We start from the raw sequence: 13483 nt of genomic DNA, 5'->3' as shown, positions 1-13483 counted from the left end.
AATCTGTGTAATCTCAATATTAAAATCAGTACATGTCAAGGCACTGTGATGCCCTACATACTTGCCCTTGCCCTGAAACACTGACCTTTGTGCATAAGCTGTGCTAGTGTTGACCTGTATTTTGGAAAAAGTGCTAAAGCCATTTGTAAAATTGTCAGGGTGGGGGAGGATAGGATGAAGCAGCCAGTGGCCAAATTCTACTATCCTCTGAAGGGTTTGAGGAAATCTAGTGGCTTTGTGATCATTAGATGGAAACCAAACCCTCATGGGTCATCTCTTCAAGTTACAGGAAGCAGCAACAAAGTCTTTCATCATTGTACCATCTGATCATACAGCTATGGAACTTGACTAGCCACAGTAAGAATGATAATGTCTGCCTCTACGGCCACCATGTCTTGCCAAATCCTTCACTCTATGGGGGTTGCACGCAAGATACCATTGAAGGAAACTTCCCTAGTCCTCACGAAACTGGAAGCTTACCTCATAAAAGTTAAAGTCTGGGGTTAGCTGAATGGGAATCATTTAAGGACTTGTGCTTAGGCATGCATGGAAACCACATGAACTGCCAGAGGCTACTCATGGGCTTGGAAGTGGGTCATTAAAAAACAATTAAAGCACTTGCCTTTGTTACTTTGCTACCATCTTCTGAGAAGTTGGAACAGTCCATATATTCTTATCAGTACATTATGCATGCATATTTTGTTCTAAGAATTAATTGTACTGCTACTTTCCTTACACCTTCAGTTGTTATGCTGCCTTGTTTTTTTCTGCATGCAATATTCTTTCAATGGTTGTACTGTCTTAGTTTTTCTTATATGCAATGTTTAACATGTAGTTCTGACCTACATCATATCATACTCATATTATACCCATTTATTTTATCTTCTTTATGCTGTATACATTTATCCAATATATATTGTTCTTGCCTATGGCCTGGGATGTAGCTGAAAAGGGTCTTCTGTCCAGCCCATTCTCTCTGTAAACAAATTTAAATAAATAAATAAAACAGATGATTTTGTTGAACTATGTAGAAAAGCCGGCCTGGTTGCAACTTTGTCCTCCTCCACTTCAAGCTGGGTGCCTCACTGAAGTCCCCAGGCTTCCTACTCAGAACTGCATGATATCCAGAATATTAAAATGTGCATAACATATACTAAAATACTACCCAGCTACCACTCTGCAGTAACATACAAGTGGGACTTGACCATGATTTAGAGTTAAGGACAAACAAAGCAGCATAAACTACAAAGAAAGGGTAAATTTACACAATTTAGAATTAAACAGATGTAGAGACATGAATAATCATCATATCTCCTTATATCCCTAGTACTTAATTTTGACTTCCTCTACAGTGCTTCACAACTTACTGGAATTACAGCCTCCTAAAGGCTCCATTATGCAGTCTGTGATAAGTTCTGTGTAGAAAATGACTGGCACAGGGCAGAACACTACAGCCATTTTGCCAATATCTCTGCACCAAATTTTGAAACATATGCCACTGAATACCACTGTACATACTGTAATTTACCATTATGCACTTGCGTGGTTATAGCCACATAACCCTGGGGCAGTCTTGCTGCCAGCACTATTTCTCTATTCCACATTAGTAACATTTAGCCGGATATGAATGATGAAATATACCTATTAATGCCTTCTTACATATGCCTTACACGCACTCTAATAATCCACTGAAAAGTCATTTTTTCTTCTTCCGGCTTTTCCCGGTTAGGAGTCGCCACAGCGGATCACCTGTCTGCTCATGATTTGCAGTGGAGTTTTACAGTGTCGAGTCACCAGCCCGGCGCCCAACCTTCCACAGAAGGCACACACACACACACACACACACACACACACACACACACACACACACACACACACACACACACACACACACACACACACACACACACACACACACACCTAGGGCCAATTTAGAATGTCCAGTCCACCTGCAGCATATCTTTGGGATGTGGGAGGAAACCAGAGCACCCGGAGGAAACCCACGCGACCACAGGGAGGACATGCAGACTCCGCACAGAAGGCACCCTAGCCGAGGATCGAACCGGAGAACCTCTTGCTATGAGGCGACAATGCTAATCACTGCACCAGCGTTGTTGCCTCATAGCAAAACAGTGTCCCGTTCGATTCTCAGCTAGAGCATCTTCGATGTGGAGGAATACGTGAATGGGGCGTGCCTTCGTTGAAGGTTGTGCGTCAGGGCTGGTAACCCGGTACGTAAAAATCCACTACCAATCATTAGCGGACTGGAATTCCGCTGTGGCGACTCCTTAACCGGGAAAAGCCGAAAGACCCAAACTGACCCACATGACATATGCTCAGTAGGCCAGCAGACGGTACCACCTGAAACAGAAAAAAACATTATTACAACTACGGCTGCTTTAAAGCTGTGCAATTGTGAAACACAAATGTCTTGTGGATTCCTCGAGTACAGATGCATGGACTTGCCTAGCCCACAAGGCATGTCTACTGCTAGCCCATTTCTTAGCTCTGTACCCACATGGTCCATATCACAAGAAAAAACAGAATAATATGTAAACGTTTTGTGTTTTTTAAATAGTCTGTGAAAATTACCTGCTGGGCAGTAAATTGTCCTATATTTGGTGCTGCTAAGTCAATGACATAGCCTTCAAAAAAAAAAAAGTTTACTTCTGCTGACACTAAAATGTGCAAAATAATTGCAGTGATGAAAAAAAAAAACTAATATAAACAAGGTCCATTTGTTCAAGCACAAGGCAGACCATATTTCAATTAAAATGTAGTAAAAGTACTATTTACAATAACTAAAATTACATACATTTTCAGTATTTAAATAAACTCATGAAAATAAAACATATATATTATAATATATGTAATATATACCATACATTTAATTAAGATAGTAATTTAACTCAGTGCAAAGTTTGCGGATAGATATATTTTCTTTTTACATCCAAACTGCTGTCATTTTTCAGGTGCTTTATATACACAGCAACAGAAAGTGTTCAAGCAGTAAATTGTATAAATATTCCTTTAAGAAGGCATAGAGACAGTATTCTTCACATGCTGCTGTTCATCTGCTGCTGAGTGAGGACTGCTTCTACTTCGTGTTTTAAAGGATCTTCTTAAGGAGAGCGTTTGCTACATCCAAGGTTTCATCCCTCACCAAAACAATGTCATATGACTTCATGTATTTTTCTAGACTTTCTTCCACCTAGTTAAGCAAAAAAAGAATCACATCAGCAAAGAAATTCTTTGGATGTTTAGGATTCTAAAATGGTGAGCTCTGTAAAAGAAATACCCGTAAGTTAAAATTTTAAATCCACCAAGAAATTTTCTGTAAAGCACATGATAATATGTCACATGCCTGGAAGCACAAAATGGAAGGCCTTTATTGACAGTAGGAGCATAACACCAGACTGATGGACAGCTGGGTCAGGACAAACACCTGTCAGATAACTAAAATGCTAACATAAGAACGAAGTTTGGATTGCATGAGGAGGGGGAATCCTGTTTCCTTAAAGTGGAGTAACCCTGGATCTGATTTTACATAAAGCTGTGAAAGGACAAGGCAGTAATCCACTAGACTATGGTAGGGATGGTAGAGTGCGCTATTCAACCAAGACAAACATTTGGACAGCTTTGTGCAAATGAGGTTTCATACTTTGTGATTCATGGAAATCACATTCACACAGCAGTCTTCTGCACTCTAGTCCTAGACCCACATTCTTGGTATAGGTGCTTGTTTTCACATCATGGATTCTGTGTTGAAACCTGGTTAAGTAATCCATTATTAGTAAATGTGGGAAGGTGGGGGGAGGTCGCATGCTGTGATTCATAACCTTATCGTGAAGCATCACATTGTTATCTAATCACTGTCTAAATAAAATTGTTTTGTACGTGGAAATTCAGTACAGGGTTCTGAATATGACTACATCAAGTCAATATCTTAGAGTAAAATTAATATTATCTTGCTAAGACTTCCTGAGCTGGGGTTACCAAGAACCCCTAAAGCCCATTTCTCTCCAGTTAAAGTACATCTTGGCATGCACATGTCGATGTCTTACAGTAGTTAAGAGTTGTTATAGCCAAACACACCTGAAAACATTTACAGTTAATATTTTAAACATACCTTCCTTCAAAGCATACTAAATCAATCTACAGAAGAACCAAAACAATTTAACAAGTGTTAAATGATTTTAGTCCAGAAGATAAGAAAGCAGAAACCAAATGACAGCAGTAAAACCAAAGAATGACTTGTGTAAATTAAGTCATGAGATGAACTTCAATGTTCTACATGGAACTGCTTGGCATGTAAAGAGCCATAACTCTTAAGTGCTTATATCTTTACTTTACAAAATGGCCAAACTAGAACTCCAAACCTGGCTGGACATATAATAAAAAAGATACGTCTAACCATAACAAAATCATAAACTTAAATACATTTTATAAAATTATATCAAACTAATTAATGTTCCATGTGAAAAAGGACAGATATCCATAAACAGCCAACACAGAACTGAGCAGCATCTTGAAAAGCCATAAATCATTTAGAAGAGATAAAGTACCTAAAGAAATGCTCCCAAGACAAAATAGTACATTAATAAAAAGTAACACCAAATATCAAAAACACTTAACTATAACTCAAATACATTAACTAAATCTACATAAACATACAATAATGAACTAAATTAAAACAAAAATCAAAATAGGATTCAAATGAAATATACTTTATAATAGGAAAAGAACTTAAAACTCAAGTGTAAATGCATTGCTTAATCAAGAACAGCAAAATGCATCCAGAACGGTAAAAGTTAAACAACTTTCTGATGGAAGAGACAGCCTATGCCCCACAAGCAGGAAATGAACCAATGCAAGCATGGACAAGAAGTGAATCAGTAAACATGCAGAAAAGTCCAACAAGATCCAAAACAGAAAATCAGTCATACTAACCTAAGTTGTAAACTTAAAAATAAAGTACAGAAAAGTAAAACATTTCATGAATAAAAAGTCATATTAAAATAGCAATTGGTCCTGCTAGGATCAGAGCTCTACCCCAATTACCAAAATGTAAAAACGTAAAATAAATTCCTAAAAATTACTACAGTAACCCAATTAAATAAAGGCAACAAACATAACATTAGACAAACCAACTTTAGAAAAAGGTACAGACATTATTGCTTACATATGTGCCTTTCAATTCTTGGAATTGCTACTCAAATGATTCTCCCTGTGAACATTTTAAGGCTGTTACCAGAAAGACTGTATTTTACAGGTTTAACTGTGAAACTGATAGTCATACCTTCATCTGGACTCATTCACTTGCCAGCACTCTTTTACTGATGTGTCCGTCTGTCACATTTCAGCTTAATAATGGCACAAATGGCAGTGTCTACCTGCAGCGCATGACACAGCATTACTTTCTTAATCAGAATTCAGAGTGCACTGTAACTGCATGCCAAATACCTGTAAAAGCCATGGCTGAGGGTCTTAAGAACTATATATACATACACACACACACATATATATATATATATATATATATATATATATATATATATATATATATATAACCTTCAGACTTTTAGGGATGAGGCTGGACTGGAAATTAATGGCTTCCTGGAGGTCTGGCCAACTCACATCCTCAGAGTTTTTTTTTCCATTACATACCCTATTTCTTCCCCACTATCTCTTTTGCATTTTCTAATTACGATCCGAAGGCTCCTCCCACTTTAGACTATGCCTCCCCTCAGGGAGCATCATCAAAGAATGCCCTCTCTCCTGGGATGGGTCCGTCCATCCCTACTTGCCAGCAATTCAGATGTCTAAGATGCTAATCAAACCCAGGTTGCCTAGGCCTTGGGGCTTTATCACTCTACACCACCAGTGAACCACATTATTAATCAGAGGGTATATACATCACATTCCAAATGGCTGCTCAGTTTTTGTAATACAAAAAAAATATCAAATTTTCTGCAAGTATGGGTACACCAGTAACATATGCATACAGGCATTCATTAGATGACACGGATTTGCTGTCTAGCAATGTTTTCATACTTTTTTATTATCTACTACCAAGGTGGCATTATTTAATCTGTCTGTGGCATTGTGCTTGCTCAACCTTATTTCTGTATGTCCTCTGATGAGGCCGAACAATCTCTTGCCTATTTTTGTTAAAACTAATTCCTTGTGCCTAAACAATTAAATCACTAACATTCAGTATTGCTAAATTCCTAAAGTGGCATTCACCTCAACTAATAATTTACTGTTTCCTTTTTTGACCAAAAATCTCAGTCCTTAATTTCTTCCATCACCCTGGCATCTGATTCACCTATTAATGCAAAACAATCAGCTTCTAGCTTTCTGTGGCCAAACCGTGATGTGAGGTGGGTATCATACTACATTAAGTGGGAGTTGTACCACAGAATAATAGGCTGCCCACTTCTCAGTACTCTAGAATAATCAATTCAGTATGCCAGCAGGGGTACAGTACCTCATGGACTAATTTACTGCCACTGTTCAGTTCGTTTTGAAATATGCAGTCGAGAAGTAACACATTCTAAGTGGAGCTGCATTGTATGCTGTTCTAATTCAAATTATATGATCAAACATTTGCATGTTGAAAAATAGGGATAAAAAGTTACGTACTCACCATAACATTCCATCTGTGTTATTGATCTTCATTTATCCTTGACCCATGGGACTCTTTCCAAGACTTGGAACTGGCTCGGCCGTTAAAATAGTTCATGCAAACCAAAAACTCCTGAGCTGATTACCTACCCAGAATGCCTCTAAATGACCTCTGATCAAGTTTGCAGCTATAATACAAGACTAGGAAAAGGAAGTAATATAACCATTGAACAGGCTATGTCTAAGGTCATACATGAGGAGACAGATTGCTAGGACTCAGGTCCATTCCTCAAAGAGTCTGAAGGAGGGGGAAGGAGGGTGGGGTTGTTAAGGATACATGAAGATCTACAGAACCGGAAAAGCGTTCCATACACAGAATACAAGTATCTGACAGAGAAGCAAGAACGCTAAGTCCACAAATCCCAAATGTGATGAAATACACCTAAACGAACCACCAACAAATGCAACCAGCAATTGCGTTGGCTAAAAAATCCCGGTTTATTACTTTTAGTTAAGCGCTTTCACCCACATAAAAGTGAGCTTCATCAGAACATCTTAATACAGTTTTTACACAGTTTAAATACCACTTTTGGCGCCAAAACTTGATGGTGAATGTTTTGGATTAATTTAAAGTGATATATCCACCAATATTATAAAAAAATACCAAAATTCCATAGAATTCCTAATACATATATACCTAAAATATTATTGAGTTTATACATGTAAAATTGTTAAAAAATGTTTAAATATGCAGTTCACTATGTTGAACCCTGATCTTTGTACAAATCATTAACATCACAATTGTTTAATTTATCACAACTACAAATGTTATACTATAAAGCGGGATTATTTTAAACATTAATAAGAAAAGGATCAGGTACAAACAAGGTAATTGTAATTCCAAATTTGTTATATATTTGGCAAATTGTACGATGTGTTCAGGATACTATATAGGGAAAACTGAAAGAAGTTTCAAGAAACGTATTTACGACCACCTATATAGTATCAGGAGGAAAGATGTAAACAATGCCCTCTATAGACACAGAGAAACATGGGGAAATGCACAGTTTTAGGTTTGGAATTCTGGAAAATATTGCAATAGACCCTACAGGTGGCAATCACAAGGCCACTTTGGGCTACAAAGAAATATGGTGGCAATTATATACTGATGCCTCTACACCACCGGGACTTAATGACCATATACCCATTAAACCTTTACTGGCAAGAAGTAGGTAATGGGTCATCAGCGTTTGGAATTTATTACCATACATTAACAATGTTAAATACAGTATAGAAGTGTATCAACATAGGTTTGTGTGTGGTATTTATATTGTTTTTATATACATTTTCATTTCAAAACCATTCAGCAAGCTTTATAGTATAACATTTGTATTTGTGATAAATTAAACAATTGTGATGTTAATGATTTGTACAAAGATCAGGGTTCAACATAGTGAACTGCATATATTTTTAAACATTTTTAAACAATTTTACATGTATAAACTCAATAATATTTTAGGTATGTATGTATTAGGAATTCTATGGAATTTTGGTATTTTTTTATAATATTGGTGGATATATCACTTTAAATTAATCCAAAACATTCACCATCAAGTTTTGGCACCAAAAGTGGTATTTAAACTGTGTAAAAGTTGTATTAAGATGTTCTGATGAAGCTCACTTTTATGTGGGTGAAAGCCTTAACTAAAAGTAATAAACCGAGATTTTTTAGCCAATGCAATTGCTGGTTGCATTTGTTGGTGGTTCGTTTAGGTGTATTTCATCACATTTGGGACTTGTGGACTTAGCGTTCTTGCTTCTCTGTCAGTTACTTGTATTCTGATACATGATCATCGACAACACAGATGGAATGTTATGGGGCGTACAAAACTTCTTTATCTGATGTTGTCAGTCTTCATTTATCCTTGAACTATGAGACAGAGTCCCAAGCTACGTTGTATCTTGGGAGGCCTTAGATTATTCCTGCGCACCATAGAACCAAATGAAGCTCTTTCCATGGAGACCAGATCCCCTTTGTAACGAGTATAAAGTTATGTGGGGAGGGCCACATCACGGCTGCACAAATATCATCCATAGAAGCTTTGGAAGGAAAAACAGCTGACACGGCTATAACTCTTGTTGAGTATGCTCTAACTGGGGCTGCCAATTTGAGTTTTTTCCTGTTGTAAATAATGGTAATGCATTCCCTTAACCACCTAGAGGGCGTGACCTTTGAAACTTGATTTACCCATGGAAGGACCCGAAAAGGAAACCAATAACTGGTCAGACTTTCTGAAATCTTTTTTTCTGTCACAATAAAAAGGTAATTGTCTGTGAACATCCAATAAATGTAAGCGGTATTCTCCCTTATTGGAAATATTAGGGAAAATTGCAGGCAATTTAATGGATTGATTAATGTTATTTACAGATGCAACCTTTGGAAGAAAGGATGGATTAGTTCTTTGAGATACCCTGTCTTTAAGAAAAATCAAATATGGAGGTTTTGAGGGTAATGCCTGAATCTCTGAAATCTTCCTAGTGGATATAATGGCTATTAAGAAAATGGTCTTCCATGGAAGAAATTTCAAATCACAGGCAGCCGCTGGCTCAAAGGGGAATTGGACCAAGGATTGTAGAACCATAGTAAGATCCCAGGGAATGAGCATAGTAAGATCCCAGGGAATGAGGGCTTCCCTATAAAGAGGCTTTGGCCTTATAGTCCCATTTAGAAAAACCTCACACAGTCTATGTGAAATTAAAGTTTGTCCTTCAAACCCGTTATGGAAATTAAAAATATCAGCAACCTGAACTCTGATGGTAGATGAAGAAGCTCCTTGTTAGAAGGGTGTAGATAAAATTTGCAAAACCTCTTCCACTGATGCCATGAAAGGATCAAGTTAATTATTGTATGGCCATAAGAAAATCTTTTCCATTTGCTGAGGCAAAGTCTCCTTATGCAGGGTTTACGGAAAGCTAGTAACATTTTTCAAACTGGGGAAGATAACTTATTTCACCTGGCAATCAAAGAAACTGGAGTAACAATGCTGTAAGCTTGAAGTTTTACAGACCAGGGTGAAGTAGTCCCTGAGGATGGAATGGAGATCTGGAACTGGGTCCAGACTCCATGGACATTGAAATAAGTAAGGCCAAAGAAAGGGGAACCAAACTTGTCGAGACTAAAATGGGGCTACGAGGATCACACTGCTCTTCAATCTTATGGCTTTCTTCAAGAAAAGGGGTATCAGAGGAACAGGGGAAAGGCATAGAGTTGTCCCAGAGGTCAATTGTGAAGGAGAGCGTCTCTTGGGGAATCATCCTGAGGGGGGATTAGGGTGAAGTAGCTGCTACACTTGTTGCACTAGGGGGATGCAAATAGATCCCAGCAAGGCTGGCCCCAGCGAATGAAACTCTCCTTTGCTATTCTGGTATTGACAGACCACTCGTGAGGCAGGAGGATGCATCTGCTCAGTTTGTCTGCTATCACACCGGAGCTCCCTGGTACATGAAAGTGATTGAAAGATATCGCACATTGGCACACTCTGAGAGCTTCTTGACAGAGGGAGTAAGATGGTTCTGCCTTGCTTGTTGATGCACCAGACTACTGATATGTTTGTCTGTTTTGCAACTGTTCCTACAGGGAGGACAGTTTGAAAGGCTTTCAAAGATAAAAGCAATGCCCTCAGTTCCAGGACATTGATATGCAGATTGGACTCTACCGAGAGGCTGGGGATGTGGTGAAACAAATGGCTGTCCCAAAAGAATTTCCTCGGATTCCATCCACCAAAATAAATCCTTGTTGCAATGACTGGTAATTCGGATGCGATGAAAAAGAGGATAAGTGAGGATAGACCACTGGGAGGATAGAAGCCACAGTAGGATTCTCATGTGGAGTTTTGCCAGGGGTACTAATGTGATGGCTGCCACAATGGATTCTAGTACCTGTAAAACTAGTGATGTGGGAACATTGTCACTGGAGATAATAAGGTGAACCTGTGATCTTATTTTCTGTAATCTGTGAGTAAGAAGGGAAGCTATGTAAGAGGTTGTATTGAGGCAGGCTCCTATGAATTCCAATTGCTGGGTCGGACTTAATTGAGACTTGTCAAGATTCATTGTTATACCTAGACAAGAACAAGTGCATAGGGTGAAATCTCTTGTCAGTTCCAGTAGATGCCTGGTGGGGGCATTAAGGAGCCAGTCGTTTAGATATGGAAACACTCGAGTCCATGCAGTCTCAGGTGAGCTGCTACTACTGCCATATATTTGAGACTGAAGGGCAGAGCTCGGGACTGATAATGGCTCACTCGCAGCCAGAAGCGGAGGAACCTCCTAGAGTGTTTTGTCCATTTTTATGTGGTAATATGCATTCTGGAGATCTACAGAGCACATCCAATTGTCTTTCCATAAGCAGGGAAGAATAAACTGAACCGTGATCATCTGGAATTTTGTCTGTTGAATAAACTTGTTCAGAATATGGAGATCCAAAATTGGTCTACAGTCCCAGGTCTTTTTTTGGCACCAAAAAGAACCTCGAGTAGAATCTGGATCCTATCTGGTCTGGCAGGACGTCTTGGATGACTTTCTAGCAGTTTTTGAATTTCTAGAGCTGACTGATCCCTCTGAATGGGTGGAACATCAGGGATCTTTCTTTCTAGTTTTGGGGTAAGGTCAAATGGAATATAGTAACCTCTAGTTATGATCCTTAGCACCCAAGCATCTGTGGTTGTCTTTTGCCAGGCTAGTGGCTGCAAGGATAGTCTTCCCCCGACTGTCTTCAAATGCAAGCAAATGGGCCTCCTTTCAGGAGCGCTGTTAGGGTTTCCCTGAGAAGGAATCTCTGGAACCCTGATTTTGCGAGCCATCTCTGCCAAGTGGTCGGCGTCTTCCATTATAGATCCCCCCTCTGCCCCGGGGGGGGGGGTCATTACCATGTGTCATAGAAAGGCCCTTGGGTCTTCTTGAGCCACATTTTCCTGCTTCTCTGGTTCCTGGAATAGAAGCATTGGGAAGTAGAAAAATGTACACTCATGGCAGACAAGGTTTTTCCATCTTTTTCACATCTGGCTAATTTACTTTTCATTTTGGGGCCAAAAAGGGAAGATCTGTCAAACGGAGCATTGATGAAAGAAGACCTGAATGGCTCCACAAACTCACACATGCACATCCAGGCATAGCTCCTTATGCCTACACCTGAACCCACTGCCCTAGTCATCCATTTGGCTGCATGTGCAATAAGCCTCATGGATGAGTTAGAAATAAACTCCAGGGTGGCAAGCTGGGAGGCTAGCTTATATTGTACCTCATCAGACACAGCTCCTGTGAGGGTATCTGAGAGCTCTTTGATCAGATCCCTCTGAAGTCTAGTGAAATGTGCCAAGAAGTTCAATAACTGCAAGGGAAAGGTCGAAGAAGCATAGACCCACTTTCCAAATCTGTCCAACACCCTAGACCCACAGTTAGGGGGGATGAGCAGTGGAACTTTCTTCTGTTATTTCCTTCTTGGTGGCTGCCAACACCACCATGGCATCTACTACTAAACCTTTGGCCTAGTGTTGATCGTCCTCTGGAGCCAAGAGAATTTTATCTGGTCTCCTGGGGATTGGTTCTACAGAGTCAGGGGCCTTCCATGGCCGCTGAGTGATCAGCTTAATGAGAGCAAGTGATCAGCCTAATAAGATTGTCAGCTGGTGCGGTCACCTAAGAGGTAGCTGGGCGAGCACCAAAGGCTTGCAAGTACACAGACACCTCTGAGGATGGGTCTTGGGACTTCCAGACACCCCTCTGTTTTAATATCTCAAGAACTTCTCTGAAGGACACGTCTTCAGGGGATGACCTGGGGGAACTTTCCCAGTAATCAAAAGTCTTGTCTTCTGTGACGGATTCCTCCAGGGAATCAAGGTGTTTCCTCTTACATGACCTCTTCCAAGGGACCTCCTCAATGAGAGTTTCTGTGGAGGAATGGGAAGAGGTGGGACCCTGTAAGGGGGTGTCATGCAGCTTCAGTGCTTGCTGTCCTAGCGTGGAGTTTGGTGGAAGCTCTGGACCAGAGGGAGTCCCAGGAAAATGCTGTGATGGGGGGAGAAATTAGCTGGGAGCCTTCGGAGAACAAGGCCTTCTCCATAACTTGAAAAGCAGGTCCTCCTGAAGAGGGATGGGAGCCCAGAACCAGGAAAGACAACCTTGGAACAGTCATACCACCCTGCTCACAGGAAACCATCATCAGGGCTGAAGCTGAGAAAGAGTCCACAAATGGACTTATGGAGCTATGACCCCAAGTGTCCATCAGTTCCAAAGAAACAGAGGAGCTCAGGGCAGAGACTGGGGCTGAAGACATGAGAGCTGTTGACACCAGGACAGCTAGAATTGGGGAAGTCAGAGCCAAGATCTCTAAAGCCACAGTGGTTAGAGGTGGAATGTCCGGTGGAGTCCTTGGAGAAAAATGCCCATCTCCAAAAGGGAGTGAAGCCTGGGAAAAAGTGGAAAGACCTCTTGCCATAAGGAGCTGATCCACCAACCTCATGACAGACTTCCATCAGACTCCTAGAGAAATGTACTGACAAGGCTGAAGGAGAGCCTGGCCTCAATAAAAAAAGGACTTGGTAGTTGGCCCACAAAGGGGTCTAGAGAAGGAAAATGTGGTCCTAGGAACTGAACGAAATCATGGTTCTTGGGGTATAGGACCCGGTGAAGGAACTGGTGCTGAAAAAATTGTTGGCACCATAGCAACTGGCACCGAGGAAGGAGAGGTGATATGAAGGATTGGCACCAAGGTGGATGGTACCGAAACTTGGGTCTATATCAGATGATATAAATTTTACTACTTAGAATCAGTAAACATCGATCACTACTGATCGAA

At 40.1% G+C, this 13483-nt stretch overlaps 1 protein-coding gene across 1 annotated transcript in view; it reads right to left on the bottom strand.

The window, feature by feature from the left end:
• Positions 1-2870: 2870 nt before the first annotated feature.
• The window catches only part of NT5C3A (5'-nucleotidase, cytosolic IIIA), a 177871-nt gene continuing 167258 nt past the window's right edge, over positions 2871-13483 (bottom strand). Inside the window, exon 8 of the mRNA XM_044063001.1 lies at positions 2871-3211. Within this exon, the coding sequence (XP_043918936.1) occupies positions 3110-3211 (102 nt within the window). The 3' untranslated portion in view covers positions 2871-3109. The remainder of the gene's footprint in view (positions 3212-13483) is intronic.

This window comes from Protopterus annectens, chromosome 2.part1, assembly GCF_019279795.1.
Source record: "Protopterus annectens isolate FY-2018-M chromosome 2.part1, PAN1.0, whole genome shotgun sequence".
NCBI lineage: Eukaryota > Metazoa > Chordata > Ceratodontiformes > Protopteridae > Protopterus > Protopterus annectens.
Note: the sequence above shows the minus strand (reverse complement) of the source record. Positions and strands in the feature narration are given on the sequence as shown.